This window comes from Eumetopias jubatus, unplaced genomic scaffold (genome assembly GCF_037043125.1).
Source record: "Eumetopias jubatus isolate StellerSeaLion01/CBP00866 unplaced genomic scaffold, mEumJub1_p1.0 scaffold_6, whole genome shotgun sequence".
NCBI classification, from domain to species: Eukaryota; Metazoa; Chordata; class Mammalia; order Carnivora; family Otariidae; genus Eumetopias; species Eumetopias jubatus.
This window is the reverse complement of record NW_028274812.1, coordinates 121,531,611-121,547,958: the sequence shown is the minus strand read 5'-3', so window position 1 is coordinate 121,547,958 and position 16,348 is coordinate 121,531,611. Positions and strand designations below refer to the sequence as shown.

The window sequence follows — 16,348 nt, the reverse complement described above, 5'->3', positions numbered from 1 at the left end:
GAATGTTCTCTCGGCTTTTCATGATCTGGCTACGAGCTCCTTGAAATCTGAAACAATGCCTCAACCATTTCTGCCTGCACTTCAAGCATGCTGCCTTGGCTGTGGCAAACCTTTCAACTAATCATTCACTGTGTTTTAGATGTACTTTCCTCCTTGTAGGACCAAGCTTCTAATGTAAACCAAAGGTAGCTGAAGGATCCTTAAGAAATCAATCAGAAAGTCACAGAAGTGTCACAGGGGATTCTTGGTTATAACTCAGCAAGAGATAATTCTGAACTAGAGTCCGCAAGAGCTCCATATGACAGTACATCCATATTTGCTAACACTTACTGACAAGTGAGGAACAGAACAAACAACCCACATAAATGAGGCTGCATTTCATTAACCAGATCCTCCGGCTTCACTTACTACTCATGGCTAATAAATCATTCTTGGTGCAGCTCTTCTCTCAATGAGCCACAAATGACCAAAGACATGATTTCTCACTTTGGAATGGAGTTGAAAATGCATGTGGCTCTCAGTTCATCAGTAAGCATCTGCAGAGGGGCCCCTGTGTGCAGACCCAGGCTGAAATCCCGAAGTGGCACCTGCCTGCAGTGGGCCTGACGCCAGCTGAGGAGCTTGGACACAGGCAGTGAAGAGCTGGTTCATCAAAGAGTGGTTAACTAGCCATTCAATAGACTATAGAAGCTGTCAGAGTGCATACAATTCACAACCCAGTTAAGATTACAAACTACACATATTATAGAGAAAAGGGAAGAAGTCCTGAGGTTGGAGGGCACTGGGAGTGTCCTTCTCAGAAGGAGAGCAAGGGCCGAGCTGTGAGGAAGGGTAGGGCTTGGGCAGGCAAGAGGGTGGAAGAAAAAAAACACATAGAAGCATAGTTTGTTAAACTTTAAATGCCACTTAAGACCTTGGTTCTAGTTTGCTTTACACTTGGAAAACCAGCTAAACTTCTGAAGTAGTGAAATGGGGTGGGTCACCAGACAGACATAATAGCAGATGACCAAGGTCTGTCAGGGGACCTCTCAGTCTCCCAGCACCACTGCCCAAGTAGACTGAACATCCCACCTTGGTGAGAGTTTTCTAATAAGTGGGTAATGAAGACAGCAGTACCAACATGTAGATAACAATAAGTATTAGAACCAGAAGACATGCCCAACTATAAACAAAACTAACAAAATTAAATTGGGAGCCTGGGCACCTCAAAAAAACGTCTTTAGCGTTAAAGGAAATATAAAACAGAACCACCAGGAATAAGTGCCTTCTATGACTTTTCTTTGGGAAAAAAAAAAAAAAAAAACTTCGGCGGTTCAAAGTATAAAAGTCCCAACTTAAAATGGAAAGAATACATATCCAAGCTGAACTCAAGCTCAAAAACCTACCTGGTATACACACAATACCCTGGTTTGAATATATGCATATAAACTACTGTTTTTCTATTTAATCCTAAAATACACATCATTTAAAAATTAAAACTATTTGGAGAATTAGTCCAGTGAAGGAATAAGAATACTTTTTAAAGCATTTTTGTTGATAGCAAAAAATAGTTTTGTTTCCTGCAGGTGCTCTGGTTAAATACACAGAATGAAAAATGAAACAAACTCTGAAAATTTTACATTAGAAAGATAGAGTTCTGTTTCTTTTTTCAGGGGAAGGGAGAAATCTTTCATTGCTCAATATTACTTCCTCAGCACCTATAAACAATATGGGGTTCCTGATATGAAAAGGCCCGTCTTTGTGACAGGAGTTTTCACCACCCTACATATCTGGAGCAATCAGTAGGCACTGAAGACACAAGTCACAAATAAGGAAACACCCTAGCAAAAGCAACCAACCCCCCAACCAAGTCCTAAACATAGAAACAGACAAAGGCTTTTCTCCCCTTTAATATTTTAATTATGGGTCTGGACTTAATTCCTATTTGAAATTAATAAATGTGGCAATTAATTTTTTTCCCCTGGCCCTGCCACGTGTCGGAGGTGATGTGAGCACGTCACCAGGTCTGATTCCGCTATGAAGGAACCAGGACAATGCCATCTGCCTTGCTGGGCTCTGAGTTTTTGGAGGATTGAAAGTGATTGGTGTGGCTGTCATGGGGGCAGAGCTCTACCAGAAGTCAGGTCTTGGCACTACCAGCTTCCTCCTGGCTGGACTGCCACTGACCAGATTTTTCAAATTCCCAGTCACTTCCAAAAACCCCATCAAATGCCTCCAGATTCATGTGGCAGAGGGACCTTGTTCTCTGAGCTTCCACAGCCTCTGTTCCTACTTGACTCCTAGCACTGAGGGCCTATCCTGAGTCAGAACTCTTCCTTCACTGGACTTAATTATTAGTAGTATTTATAAAATATCCATAACATATATCTTGTTTATACTCTAAGGGCTTCATTGGGGCAAATACTGGGATTGCTTCACTTCTGTTATCTCCACCACCTGTCCCAGGGCCTGGCATGTAAAAGGAGCTCAACCAATCAGTCAATCAACCAGTCACTCCCTGTCTTCAAAGGGATAAACTGTCTGGACAAGAGACTCAACAGTGTGAGGATGGCATTCACAGCAAACAAAACAAAACAAAAATTTTGCTAATTAATAGTGATGAAGAATAAAATTCTGTGCAGGTGATAGTACGGGAAAACAGGAACTTTCATACACTGCCAATAAGGGCACAAATGGTATAACCCTTTCCAAAGCCGATGTTGCAATACCTACTTGCAGACTCACAAGCATCAGTCATGCAAGGAGAGGACCAAGACAGTAAGGCACTCTGGGGAAATCTCTGGCCTGGGAAAGAAGACCCAGGTTCCTTCCAAGCTACCCGGACCAACTATGGAATTGTGGGCAAGTCCATTTATGTCTCGGAACTTCAGCTTCTTTGTCTACACAGTGATAGAATCAAGGTAAGTGATCCCTGGGACTCTGTTTGGCTGGGATGTCTATGTCAAACACAGAGCAGTAGGAAAGGCCATCAGAGCTCTTCAGAATCTTAGATATTAGTTTAGGGCTGACTCAAGTGAATATAAAGGCCCCCAAGTTTCTACTGTTTCTAAGAATCTTCACTTTGGAAGATCTACTCCTCAGATACTCTTCTGGAGAAACAGGAATTGGGGCTTTGGACCTCCTTCTCTTGGCTTACCACCTTGCCCCATGATTCAAAGGATAAACAAATCTTGTCTCATCCACCAAGGAAGCACCAAATATCACCTGGCTTCACTAGATGACCAGAGGCGAGATGAGGCCCCGCCACTGCAAAGGCCTGAGAACAGTACCTTTAATTCTTGCATTTCTTTCTGCCTATAGGGTTGCTAGAAAGGGTACAAAACCCTGCTAGCACTATGTTGGGAGACCTGTCTAAAAAGTATCCAAATAGTAGAGAATCACATCTAATCTAACTGAAGTCAACCAAGTCACAAGTTCCTTAAAAGTCCCTCCCAAAGTAAAATCAATAAATGCATAATAACTAAAGATGTATTCAGCATATCCATGAGGCTTTTCATGGCAAGTGCACTTTATAGCATTGTCATTGATCAGGTGTTACAGTAGGTTACAAGTCATTATGACCACAGAGGATGCAACAGGTACAAAAACTGCGCAATCTTCCATTCTACAAATACTAGGTTCTCACAACAATCTATACTAAGGCAGCCTCATTTGGTAATAAGATCAGGTTTGGCACCCTTTCCTTGACCACAGTTGCCTTAGCTTACCAGTTATATAAGTATCCCTCTGAACAAGTGCTCACCCCAGAGGCTCACCCTGGACTTTGAGGGATAGCAGACCCCTTTCCTGAGTCCTTAATCTGAATGTCCATGACTGTATTCAGCAGAATATAGTCCCATGGGATGTTAATAGGTAATGTGTTACATAAGGAGGCACACACACAAACTGGTTCCCTGTTTAGAACGATTGATAAATGTGTGTCTTCAATGCAGAACTTGAAAGCTTTTATTCTGTCAATAAATCTGTGAATCTTCTGGAGGAGCTTATGGTGTGCTAAATTCCCTGAACTTCTTTATTTTTTTGAAAAGCATCACATCCCAGGCATACTGTTCAACAGTCTATCCTTTTAGAATCTTCATGAAGCCCTTGACCTATGACCTCTGTTCTAGAAACCACATTGCATAATATGACCCCTCTCTCATTTAGCCTCCATCACAATAAGAGCATACCTAATGATTATGAAAGTGTTGGATACTTGATGCTAAACACCCAGTGCTTTTAAACCCATTCAGATATTTGTTGGAAATGAACCAAAGAAGTACCTACAGTGTAGTGACCAATATATAGTTACATGGCAGCAAGGCTTGAAGAACTCCTGCATGGAATCAGTAGCACTGAAACCCTTCAATTTTAAACAATAACAACCTTGCCGCTCCCAGCCCAGCCCCAGACTAGTGCTGCCCAGAGTAAGTTAGGGGCCATTCAATAAACATGTGTGGAGCTTTGAAGATCTCGGAACATGAAGGAGGTCCCAGCGTCCCTTAGCCTTCCACCTTTTATTAGGGCCCCTTATCAGGGTGGGGTTCAGCTAATGCAGTTGCTTGGCTCTGCACACATTCTGCCCTCTCACCTTCATCCCTGATCTACCTCCCCCTAATGATCAAGGCCAGCATAACACAGAGCTGCTGAAGAATAAAATCCATCCTTCAATTCCCTCCAACTCCAAACATTTTCCCTGACCCATCTCAGGCTGGGAGAGATCGTGACTTCTGGAACTGAATTTAAAATTTAAGACAGAGGGCGCCTGGGTGGCTCAGTCCATTAAGCGTCTGCCTTCAATTCAGGTCATGGTCCCAGAGTCCTGGGATCGATCCCCACGTAGTCCTGGGATCAAGCCCCACATCAGGCTCCCTGCTCAGCAGGGAGCCTCCTTCTCCCTCTCCCTCCACTGCTTCCCCTGCTGTGCTCTCTCCCTCTCTCTATCTCAAATAAATAAATAAAATCCTAAAAAAAGAAATTAAGACAGAAGAGTGCCTTTATGCATAGGCAGAGGGTTAAACAAAGTTCTGAAACTTCTGGGACCCTGGCAAACCTCCTCTATCCCAGTAACTTAATGTGAGCGCATGAGTTCAAATAACTTTTTGTCCCCACTTGTGCAATCAGAGAGGTACTGTTTTAATTTTTTTATAAGAATGTATCCATGAATTATTTGTGAACTCAAAAATGAACAAAATAAGAGGGGTGACATTAAGCTAAATTATGCTATAAAATGATGGTCTAACTCTTAATGAATATGAAATCAAAGAAAAGTACTTATTATCAAGCTGAGGTAATAACAGCATTCAAAGACTATAACAGGATGCCACTAAGTAAAAGCTGTCTCTGAAGAAAAGGCACAGAATTTCACCTTTTTTTTTTTTCAAGGCAGAATTTGTCCTTATAGACTGAAATATGAGGGGATAAAAAAGAATACTGATGAGGGAAACGCAGTTTTCCTACAGAGCTAAGGTTTTTACACCAACAGTGTCTCTTTTTACAGGGTTACAGTCCCACCTACTTTACTTTCTAGCCCTTTGTTTCCCACATGTAACCTGGACACAAATAAAGACTAGAGCTCTTTTAATTTTCTAACACATGAAGGTCTTGCATCTAAACAGAAGTTACAATGTGAACAGATTTAAGGGCCATGTTCATACATGGCAATGTATTCCATTAAATGAAACATAAAGTAGTGAGGCAGGCCTGGAGGGTGAGGGTGGGAAGGACATCTATGTAATTTATTAAAATAAAGGAAACCTCAAGCCTCATCTTGTGATTTAAAGAGGAAGTCAATCATGACCAGTTTGCATTTAACTTATTATCTTGGCCATAGCGTGGCTATATTTTAAATATACTATTGTTGATGGATGAAGAAACGGAGTAACCATTTTCAAAGGAACTGTTAATCTCCAAAAAAATGATGTGCTGTTGTTATTGTTTCCAACAAAATCATGTTGTAACACAAATTATAACACCTTAAAAAAAAAAAAAAAAACAGCCAAAACAACAGAAGGAAGTATGAGTTCACAGATCTGGAGAAGTGAACTGAGGTTTCTTCACCACCTATGGTTCTCTGGTACTATAACATTTAATAGAATCACTTATTATTCCATGTCCTCATTTCTTTTACACTAACTGAAAGCCAGCAGCTCTAATGGCTAAGGAAAATAGATACATTTAAAATAAAAAGTATATTACCTGCTCTTGCATAATATGAATTTAAATGAAAACAGCTTGAACTAGGATTATTTCTTCCAGAACGAGTTACCCCTCCCCTTCCAATACCCCACCCTAAGACAGAAGAACACATATGCATCACAACCACACATGTATTTTTTTTTTCTTAAAAAAGGTAACTTGGGCTCTGTTGAGGCTAATAAACAGAAATAGATTTTACTCCTGGCCAACAGCTCAAACCGTCCATTAGCGTAAAATTTAAGATGCGAAGATGTTTTTGGAATTAGTGTACAGGCAGACACACCCTGTTTACTCAAAAACCTAAACCTTAGCAATAGCTTCTACACAGATAAGTCTCTGTATCAGAAGCCCTGGAAATCTCCAGTGACAATTTATCTTCCATGGTCTTTTGTCTTTAAATGTATATGGTAGATAACCGAGCTTAAATGGAAAAAAAAAAAATCAAGAAATGAGCATCCTGAATTCTTTTGGATTCTAAAACCAAGGATAATATTGAAGGGAATGCAAATGAGTTTTAAATGTCCTTAAAATCTAGAAGTAAATGTAGCAACAGCTTATTCTTTGGCACTGAGTCAAGAAAGCCAAGGAAGCCGAGCTAGCAATGTAGCAGGAAAATAATCAGAGAAAGAATACACTCTTCTGCCATGCCACAGACTGGGCATAGACACAAATATGGCCTCGAAACAAAATTAATACGGCTACAGGTGCACAACATTAAGAGGGGCACACTGGGGTCAGAGAGAATGTGGTTGCCTTCATTAATGTCCTATGCACTCATACATACAAATATATACATATATACATATATACACCTACATACATATATGCAGATAAAGACCCATGCACATAGCTTTCCCTTACCTCCAACAGAGGCCTGGCACTATCATGGACAGACAGAATGTGTGTCACCTTGTTCTTGCTCAATTGCTCTGCATCTCTGGCATCTGTCATAGAAGAAAGAAGATGACCATTTTATTCTTCTCTGCAAGTGAATTATTTGTAAAGTTTAGCCAGGAAAAAATACAAAATGCCTTGCATATTTCCTTCTTGAAACTTCATAATTCACCATACCCAGAATAAATCTAGACCTAGGGAATTTAGGACTATTGCTTTAATGTATTTTGCAGATAACTAAATTTATTTCTGATTGCCAGATTTTTTTGATACAAAGTGGTCACCTAAAACTTGAAATGTATTTAGATTAATAAACACTGTAATCACGATTGTTGCTGTTTAAAGAAAGTGAACCTATGAGCTCATTTTGTAGTTGCCATTTGTTTTTTTTTTTTTTTTTAATTTTTTATTGTTATGTTAATCACCATATATTACATCATTAGTTTTTGGTGCAGTGTTCCATGATTCATTGATTGTTCATAACACCCAGTGCTCCATGCAGAACGTGCCCTCCTCAATACCCATCACCAGGCTAACCCATCCCCCTCCCCCCTCCCCTCTAGAACCCTCAGTTTGTTTTTCAGAGTCCATCATCTCTCATGGTTCGTCTCCCCCTCTGACATACTCCCCTTTTCTTCCTCTCCTGTTATCTTCTTCTTTTTCTTTTTTCTTAAAATATGTTGCGTTATTTGTTTCCGAAGTACAGATCTGTGATTCAACAGTCTTGCACAATTCACAGCGCTCACCATAGCACATACCCTCCCCAATATCTATCACCCAGCCACCCCATCCCTCCCACCCCCAACCACTCCAGTAACACTCAGTTTCTTTCCTGAGATTAAGAATTCCTCATATCAGTGAGGTCATGTGATACATGTCTTTCTCTGATTGACTTATTTCACTCAGCATAACACCCTCCAGTTCCATCCACGTCGTTGCAAATGGCAAGATCTCATTCCTTTTGATGGCTGCATAATATTCCATTGTGTATATATACCACATCTTCTTTATCCATTCATCTGTCGATGGGCATCTTGGCTCTTTCCACAGTTTGGCTATGGTGGACATTGCTGCTATAAACATTGGGGTACACGTACCCCTTCGGGTCCCTACATTTGTATCTTTGTGGTAAATACCCAGTAGTGCAATTGCTGGATCGAACGGTAGCTCTAATTTCAACTGTTTGAGGAATCTCCATACTGTTTTCCAGAGGGGTTGCACCAGCTTGCATTCCCACCAACAGTGTAGGAGGGTTCCCCTTTCTCCACATCCCCGCCAACATCTGTCGTTCCCTGACTTGTTAATTTTAGCCATTCTGACGGGTGTGAGGTGGTATCTCATTGAGGTTTTGATTTGGATTTCCCTGATGCCAAGCGATGTTGAGCACTTTTTCATGTGCCTGTTGGCCATTTGGATGTCTTCTTTGGAGAAATGTCTGTTCATGTCTTCTGCCCATTTCTTGATTGGATTATTTGTTCTTTGGGTGTTGAGTTTGATAAGTTCTTTATAGATTTTGGATACTAGCCCTTTATCTGATATGTCATTTGCGAATATTTTCTCCCATTCTGTCGGTTGTCTTTTGGTTTTGTGGACTGTTTCTTTTGCTGTGCAGAAGCTTTTTATCTTGATGAAATCCCAATAGTTCATTTTTGCCCTGGCTTCCCGTGCCTTTGGCGATGTTTCTAGGAAGAAGTTGCTGCGGCTAAGGTCAAAAAGGTTGCTACCTGTGTTCTCCTTTAGGATTTGGATGGACTCCTGTCTCACGTTTAGGTCTTTCAACCATTTGGAGTCTATTTTTGTGTGTGGTGTAAGGAAATGGTCCAGTTTCATTCTTCTGCATGTGGCTGTCCAATTTTCCCAACACCATTTGTTGAAGAGACTGTCTTTTTGCCATTGGACATTCTTTCCTGCTTTGTCAAAAATAAGTTGACCATAGAGTTGAGGGTCCATTTCTGGGCTCTCAATTCTGTTCCATTGATCTATGTGTCTGTTTTTGTGCCAGTACCATACTGTCTTGATGATGACAGCTTTGTAATAGAGCTGGAAGTCCGGAATTGTGATGCCGCCAGCTTTGCTTTTCTTTTTCAGTATTCCTCTGGCTATTCTGGGTCTCTTCTGGTTCCATACAAATTTTAGGATTATTTGTTCCATTTCTTTGAAAAAAGTGGATGGTATTTTGATGGGGATTGCATTGAATGTGTAGATTGCTCTAGGTAGCATTGACATCTTCACAATGTTGATTCTCCCAATCCATGAGCATGGAACGTTTTTCCATTTCTTTGTGTCTTCTTCAATTTCTTTCCTGAGTATTTTATAGTTTTCTGAGTACAGATCCTTTGCCTCTTTGGTTAGATTTATTCCTAGGTATCTAATGGTTTTGGGTGCAATTGTAAATGGGGTAGATTCCTTGATTTGTCTCTCTTCTGTCTTGTTGTTGGTGTATAGGAATGCCACTGATTTCTGTGCATTGATTTTATATCCCGCTACTTGACTGAATTCCTGTATGAGTTCTAGCAGTTTTGGGGTGGAGTCTTTTGGGTTTTCCACATACAGTATCATATCATCTGCAAAGAGTGAGAGTTTGACTTCCTCTTTGCCGATTTGGATGCCTTTGATTTCTTTTTGTTGTCTGATTGCTGTGGCTAGGACTTCTAATACTATGTTGAATAGCAGTGGTGAGAGTGGACATCCCTGCCGCGTTCCTGACCTTAGGGGAAAAGCTCTCAGCCTTTCCCCATTGAGAATGATATTCGCTGTAGGTTTTTCATAGATGGTTTTTATGATATTGAGGTATGTACCCTCTATCCCTATACTCTGAAGAGTTTTGATCAAGAAAGGATGTTGTACTTTGTCAAATGCTTTTTCTGCATCTATTGAGAGGATCATATGATTCTTGTTCTTTCTTTTGTTAATGTATTGTATCACGTTGATTGATTTGCGGATGTTGAACCAGCCTTGCAGCCCAGGAATAAATCCCACTTGGTCGTGGTGAATAATCCTTTTAATGTACTGTTGGATCCTATTGGCTAGTATTTTGGTGAGAATTTTTGCATCCATGTTCATCAAGGATATTGGTCTGTAATTCTCTTTTTTGATGGGGTCTTTGTCTGGTTTTGGGATCAAGGTAATGCTGGCCTCATAAAATGAGTTTGGAAGTTTCCCTTCCATTTCTATTTTTTGGAACAGTTTCAGGAGAATAGGTATTAATTCTTCTTGAAATGTCTGATAGAATTCCCCTGGGAAGCCATCTGGCCCTGGGCTTTTGTTTCTTGGGAGATTTTTGATGACTGTTTCAATTTCCTTAGTGGTTATAGGTCTGTTCAGGTTTTCTATTTCTTCCTGGTTCAATTTTGGTAGTTGATACATCTCTAGGAATGCACCCATTTCTTCCAGGTTATCTAATTTGTTGGCATAGAGTTGCTCATAATATGTTCTTATAATTGTTTGTATTTCTTTGGTGTTGCTTGTGATCTCTCCTCTTTCATTCATGATTTTGTTGATTTGGGTCATTTCTCTTTTCTTTTTGATCAGTCTGGCCAGGGGTTTATCAATCTTGTTAATTCTTTCAAAGAACCAGCTCCTAGTTTCATTGATCTGTTCTACTGTTCTTTTGGTTTCTAGTTCATTGATTTCTGCTCTGATCTTTATGATTTCTCTTCTCCTGCTGGGTTTAGGCTTTCTTTGCTGTTCTTTCTCCAGCTCCTTTAGGTGTAGGGTTAGGTTGTGTATTTGAGACCTTTCTTGTTTCTTGAGAAAGGCTTGTATTGCTATATACTTTCCTCTCAGGACTGCCTTTGCTGTATCCCAAAGATTTTGAACACTTGTGTTTTCATTTTCATTGGTTTCCATGAATTTTTTTAATTCTTCTTTAATTTCTTGGTTGACCCATTCATTCTTTAGTAGGATGCTCTTTAGCCTCCATGTATTTGAGTTCTTTCCGACTTTCCTCTTGTGGTTGAGTTCTAGTTTCAAAGCATTGTGGTCTGAAAATATGCAGGGAATGATCCCAATCTTTTGGTACCGATTGAGACCTGATTTGTGACCTAGGATGTGATCAATTCTGGAGAATGTTCCATGGGCACTAGAGAAGAATGTGTATTCCGTTGCTTTGGGATGGAATGTTCTGAATATGTCTGTGAAGTCCATTTGGTCCAGTGTGTCATTTAAAGTCTTTATTTCCTTGTTGATCTTTTGCTTAGATGATCTGTCCATTTCAGTCAGGGGGGTGTTAAAGTCCCCCACTATTATTGTATTGTTGTCAATGTGTTTCTTTGCTTTTGTTATTAATTGCCTTATATAATTGGCTGCTCCCATGTTCGGGGCATAGATATTTACAATTGTTAGATCTTCTTGTTGGATAGACCCTTTAAGTAGGATATAGTGTCCTTCCTCATCTCTTATTACAGTCTTTGTTTTAAAATCTAGTTTGTCTGATATAAGGATTGCCACCCCAGCTTTCTTTTGGTGTCCATTAGCATGGTAAATGGTTTTCCACCCCCTCACTTTCAATCTGGGGGTGTCTTTGGGTCTAAAATGAGTCTCTTGCAGACAGCATATTGATGGGTCTTGTTTTTTAATCCAATCTGATAGCCTGTGTCTTTTGATTGGGGCATTTAGCCCATTTACACTCAGGGTAACTATTGAAAGGTATGAATTTAGTGCCATTGTATTACCTGTAAGGTGACTGTTAACTGTCTGTTGTCTGTGTTCGTTTCTGCTCTTTGCTGTTTTTAGGTTCTCTCTTTGCTTAGAGGACCCCTCTCAATATTTCTTGGAGGGCTGGTTTCGTGTTTGCAAATTCCTTTAGTTTTTGTTTGTTCTGGAAGCTTTTTATCTCTCCTTCTATTTTCAATGATAGCCTAGCTGGATATAGTATTCTTGGCTGCATATTTTTCTCGTTTAGTGCTCTGAAGATATCTTGCCAGTCCTTTCTGGCCTGCCAGGTCTCTGTGGATAGGTCTGTTGCCAATCTAATGTTTCTACCATTGTAGGTTACATATCTCTTCTCCCGAGCTGCTTTCAGGATTTTCTCTTTGTCTCTGAGACTCGTAAGTTTTACTATTAGATGTCGGGGTGTTGACCTATTTTTATTGATTTTGAGAGGGGTTCTCTGTGCCTCCTGGATTTTAATGCCTGTTTCCTTCCTCACATTAGGGAAGTTCTCTGCTATAATTTGCTCCAATATAGCTTCTGCCCCTCTCTCTCTCTCTTCTTCTTCTGGGATCCCAATTATTCTAATGTTGTTTCGTCTTATCGTATCACTTATCTCTCGAATTCTGCCCTCGTGATCCTGTAGTTGTTTCTCTCTCTTTTTCTCAGCCTCTTTATTTTCCATCATTTTGTCTTCTATATCGCTGATTCTCTCTTCTGCCTCATTTATCCTAGCATTTAGTGCCCCCATTTTTGATTGCACCTCATCAATAGCCTTTTTGATTTCGATTTGGTTAGATTTTAGTTCTTTTATTTCTCCAGAAAGGGTTTCTCTAATAACTTCCACGCTTTTTTCAAGCCCAGCTAGTATCTTTAAAGTCATGATTCTGAACTCTAGGTCCGACATCGTACTAATGTCCGTATTGAGTAGGTCCCTGGCTGACGGTACTACCTCTTGTTCTTTTTGCTGAGGTGATTTCTTTCGTCTTGTCATTTTGTCCAGAGGAGAATAGATGAATGAGAGAACAAAAGGCTAACAGGTTTACAACGTCCCCAGCAAATATACTGTATACAAATCAGAAAAGACCTGAAACCAGGGGAAAAGAAAGGGAAAGAAAGAAAAAAGAAAGAGAAAAAGAAAAAAAAAAAGAAAAAAAAGATAAAAACAAAAACAAAACAATTCAGAAAAGGCAGAATATGATCAAATATGATCAGGCTAGTGCATAGATCAGTGCCACACACTAGATTTTGGGCGTATTTTGGTCTGTTAGAAAAAAGTGCCTCCTAAAATTTTAAAGGAAGAAAGACATATGTACAAAATAAGGGTTGATACAATGAAGGGGTGGAAGATGACTGTAAAGATGAAAATTATAAAAGATTTTATAAAAGGACTTGGTAAGATAAGTTGTTTGAAAAAAGAAAGAAGATTTAAGGAAAAAAAAAAAAGGAAAAAGGGAGAGAATGTGATCAGGCAGGAGACTAGAACAAAGCCATACACTAGTGGTTTAGGGTATATTTTGATCTGTTAGAAGAAACTGTACCTCAAAATTTTAAAGAGAGAACAACTTATATATATATGCCAAAAACAAGGATAACTACTATGAAGGGATAAAATATGACTCTAAAAATGAAAAAAAAAAAATAAAAAATGTTTTTTTTTTTAAAAAAAGGGATTTATAAGATGTTGGTTGAAAAAGGGAAAAAGAAAAATAAAAAAAGTCAACAAAAATTAACTTTGATGAAATAATGAATCATGGTAAAAAAAAAAAAAAAAAAAAGAAGCCATGAATCTATGTGCAGTATTCCCCTAGCGCTGGAGTTCTCCTATTCTCCTTGATCGATCAACTTGGTCTTGGCTTGCTGGCTGTTTGTGCTGATCTTCTGGGGGAGGGGCCTGTTGCTGTGGTTTCCAAATGTCTTTGCCGGAGGCGGAATTGCCCCGCCCTTGTCGGTCCGGGCTAAGGAAGCTGCTCCAGTTTGCTCTCAGGAGCTTTTGTTCCCTGCAAGCTCTCGGTACAGCTTTGGAGGCCCAGGGCGAAAATGGCGGCCTCCCAGTCTCCGCCCGGAGGAGCCGAGAACTCGGGGCCCCACTCCTCAGTGCGCCCCCAGAGAAAAGCAGTCACTCCCGTGTCCCCGGTCTCCGGCCGCACTCCGTGCTCACCCGGCCTGTGATCGAGCGTTGCTATCTCTGGCACCCGACCCCGCTCGGAGTCTCCAAACCCAGCAGATCCCTGCAGTGCGTTCCCGCACCGCTCCTCCCCGGGAAGGAAGGGGAGTCTCCCCGGATCTGCTGCTTGTTGGGTCCCTGCTGGGGGAGCCGTGCCCCGACTGGGCCGCAGATCACAGTTTGTGGCAACCCAGAGCTGAGAGCCCGCGACTCTGCTCCGTCTCTGCAGCCGGCTTCCCTGCTCTGATACCTGGGAGCTCTGCTGCACTCAGGCACCCCCGGTCTCTCTGTGACCCCAAGGGTCCTGAGACCACACTGTCCTGGGAGGATTCCACCCCCCGCTTAGCCACTGCAGCGACGTCCCTCCACCGAGCCAACTTTTAAAAGGTCCGATTTTGTGCTCCGCGGCTCTAGCACTTGCCAGAAGCGGCCGGCGGAGGCCCCTCCCCCGCCGTCTATCCTCCCGAATATCGCCTCGGATTCACTTCTCCGCACGCCCTACCTTCCAGTAAGTGGTCGCTTCTCTGTTCAGAGAGTTGTTGCTACTCTCCTGTTCGATCTCCTGTTGAGTTCGTAGGTGTTCAGAATGGTTTGATCCCTATTCAGCTGAATTCCTGAGACCAGACAAAATCTAGGTCTCCTACTCCTCCGCCATCTTGCTCCGCCCCCCGCCATTTGTTATTAACGATTAATAATCTAAGTTAAAATCACATACAAAAGACCCACTTACTATGTACCCTGGTGTCAAAGGCAAGGATGGGTTTAAACACAGATTAGACAGTGGTTTATAACATCTACAATTCACTTCAGGGCAAAAGTAAAAATGGAACATTTTCTGGAAATCCCAAACAGAATAAGTTATCAGTGAGCTAATTATCTGCATATGAAACTAAGGAGACACAAAAATTTACATTCCCTTCTAATGCTCCTACCTAATGCTGCATAAGAAAGACTGAATAAATATCAAGTTGAAACCCTTCTGCTAATCTATAAAACAGGGGTCCAGCAAGAAAAGGCTTCCCACATGCCCATGTCCTGAGCTGGGACAAGCTTTTTTAAATGATACAGGGTAAAATGGACTGAGTCAAATATTTACTTAACATGTTTCTAGAGAATATTAATGACATGGGAAAATGCTTAGGATATAATGTTAAGCAGGGTGTAAAAGCAGGTATCAAACTATAAATACAATGTGAACTCAATTTATAAAAACGTAATAAAGACAAACACACATACAGAGGGAAAACTACTATAGGGAATTAGCTCCAACAGTGACAATCTTGAAAAGATGGAATTACAAGTGTTTCAAAATGTTTTAAATAGTTTTTTTGGTATAGTCAACACAAGAGGCTCTGAAAGTTTAACATGCCTATGAACTAAGTTGGGGCTTCAACTTAGTTCAAGGTCTATGGCAAGGCTGAGGAATCTGCAGGATTTTTTTTAAGATTTGTTTGTTTGTTTGTTTGTTTATTGGGGGGGCAAAGGAAGAGAAGCAGACTCTCTGCTTAGCACAGAGCCTAATGATGCTGGGCTAGATCTCATGACCCTAAGAGGAATCTGCAATTTTAAGAAGCCTTGATGATCATGCAGAGACTGAAAAATTTTCCTAAATGGTCTGCAATAAACATGTACCACTTTAAAGTCAGAAAAAAAGTCTTTAAAAGTAACATTAAAATGTTGGTTTTAAGACCTTCTTCGTTGCTCCAACCATCTCAAGCTTCAAATTCAGATGTGCATAGCAGCCATCTATGTCACACATACAGGACTCAATTCCAAACACCCCCCTCTGCTCCACAACTATCACAAGTTTTGGCATCAGTAAGTTTGAATTGAATAGGAACTAGAATCATTTAGGATCCCACTGGCAGCCAGCTTCCACATTCTCACCCAAAGGCAATTTTCCCAATCGCCACCAGCATGTATGTTTTAGCCCAAGTGGAGAAGCAAGATCAAGCTGGAGCTTTCAGCGCTCACAGAAGAGCATGGACGAGGCGGGGCAGCAAATGGTGGAAGGAGGAGGAGCAGCTGGTGGAGTGCTCCAAAGCAGCCTCCTGACACTCTAGGGCAGAATCTTCTGGATTCTGGTCCTGCCCAAGATTTGAATTTTAAAGATTTGTTTAAATAGGGACGCCTTGGTGGCTCAGCCGGTTAAGCGTCTGCCTTCAGTTTAGGTCATGATCCCAGAGTCCTGGGATTGAGCCCCAGGTCAGGCTCTCTGCTGGGCGGGGAGCCCACTTCTCCCTCTGTCTGCCCCTCCCCCTGCTTGTGTGTGCACTCTCTCTCTAACAAATAAATAAATAAGATCTTTTAAAAAAAAAAAGATTTGTTTAAATATACTTTTTCTCTTTTACAAACAGCTTTCTTGAGATAATTTGCATACCATAAATTCACCCTTTTAAAGTGTATGATTCAACGGTTTTTAGTGTATTCAGAGTTGTTTAGTCATCACTGCAATCTAAC

At 40.9% G+C, this 16,348-nt stretch overlaps 1 protein-coding gene across 5 annotated transcripts in view; it reads right to left on the bottom strand.

The window, feature by feature from the left end:
* The window catches only part of DUSP22 (dual specificity phosphatase 22), an 87,782-nt gene that overhangs the window by 30,863 nt on the left and 40,571 nt on the right, over positions 1-16,348 (bottom strand). For 4 of the 5 annotated variants that reach the window (XM_088024096.1, XM_088024099.1, XM_088024097.1 and 1 more), the window contains one exon: positions 7,039-7,121. In XM_088024096.1, coding sequence (XP_087880222.1) covers positions 7,039-7,121 — 83 coding nt within the window. Of the gene's footprint in view, positions 1-7,038; positions 7,124-16,348 lie in introns of those variants that run through there. The other variant, XM_088024098.1, reaches the window with a different exon arrangement.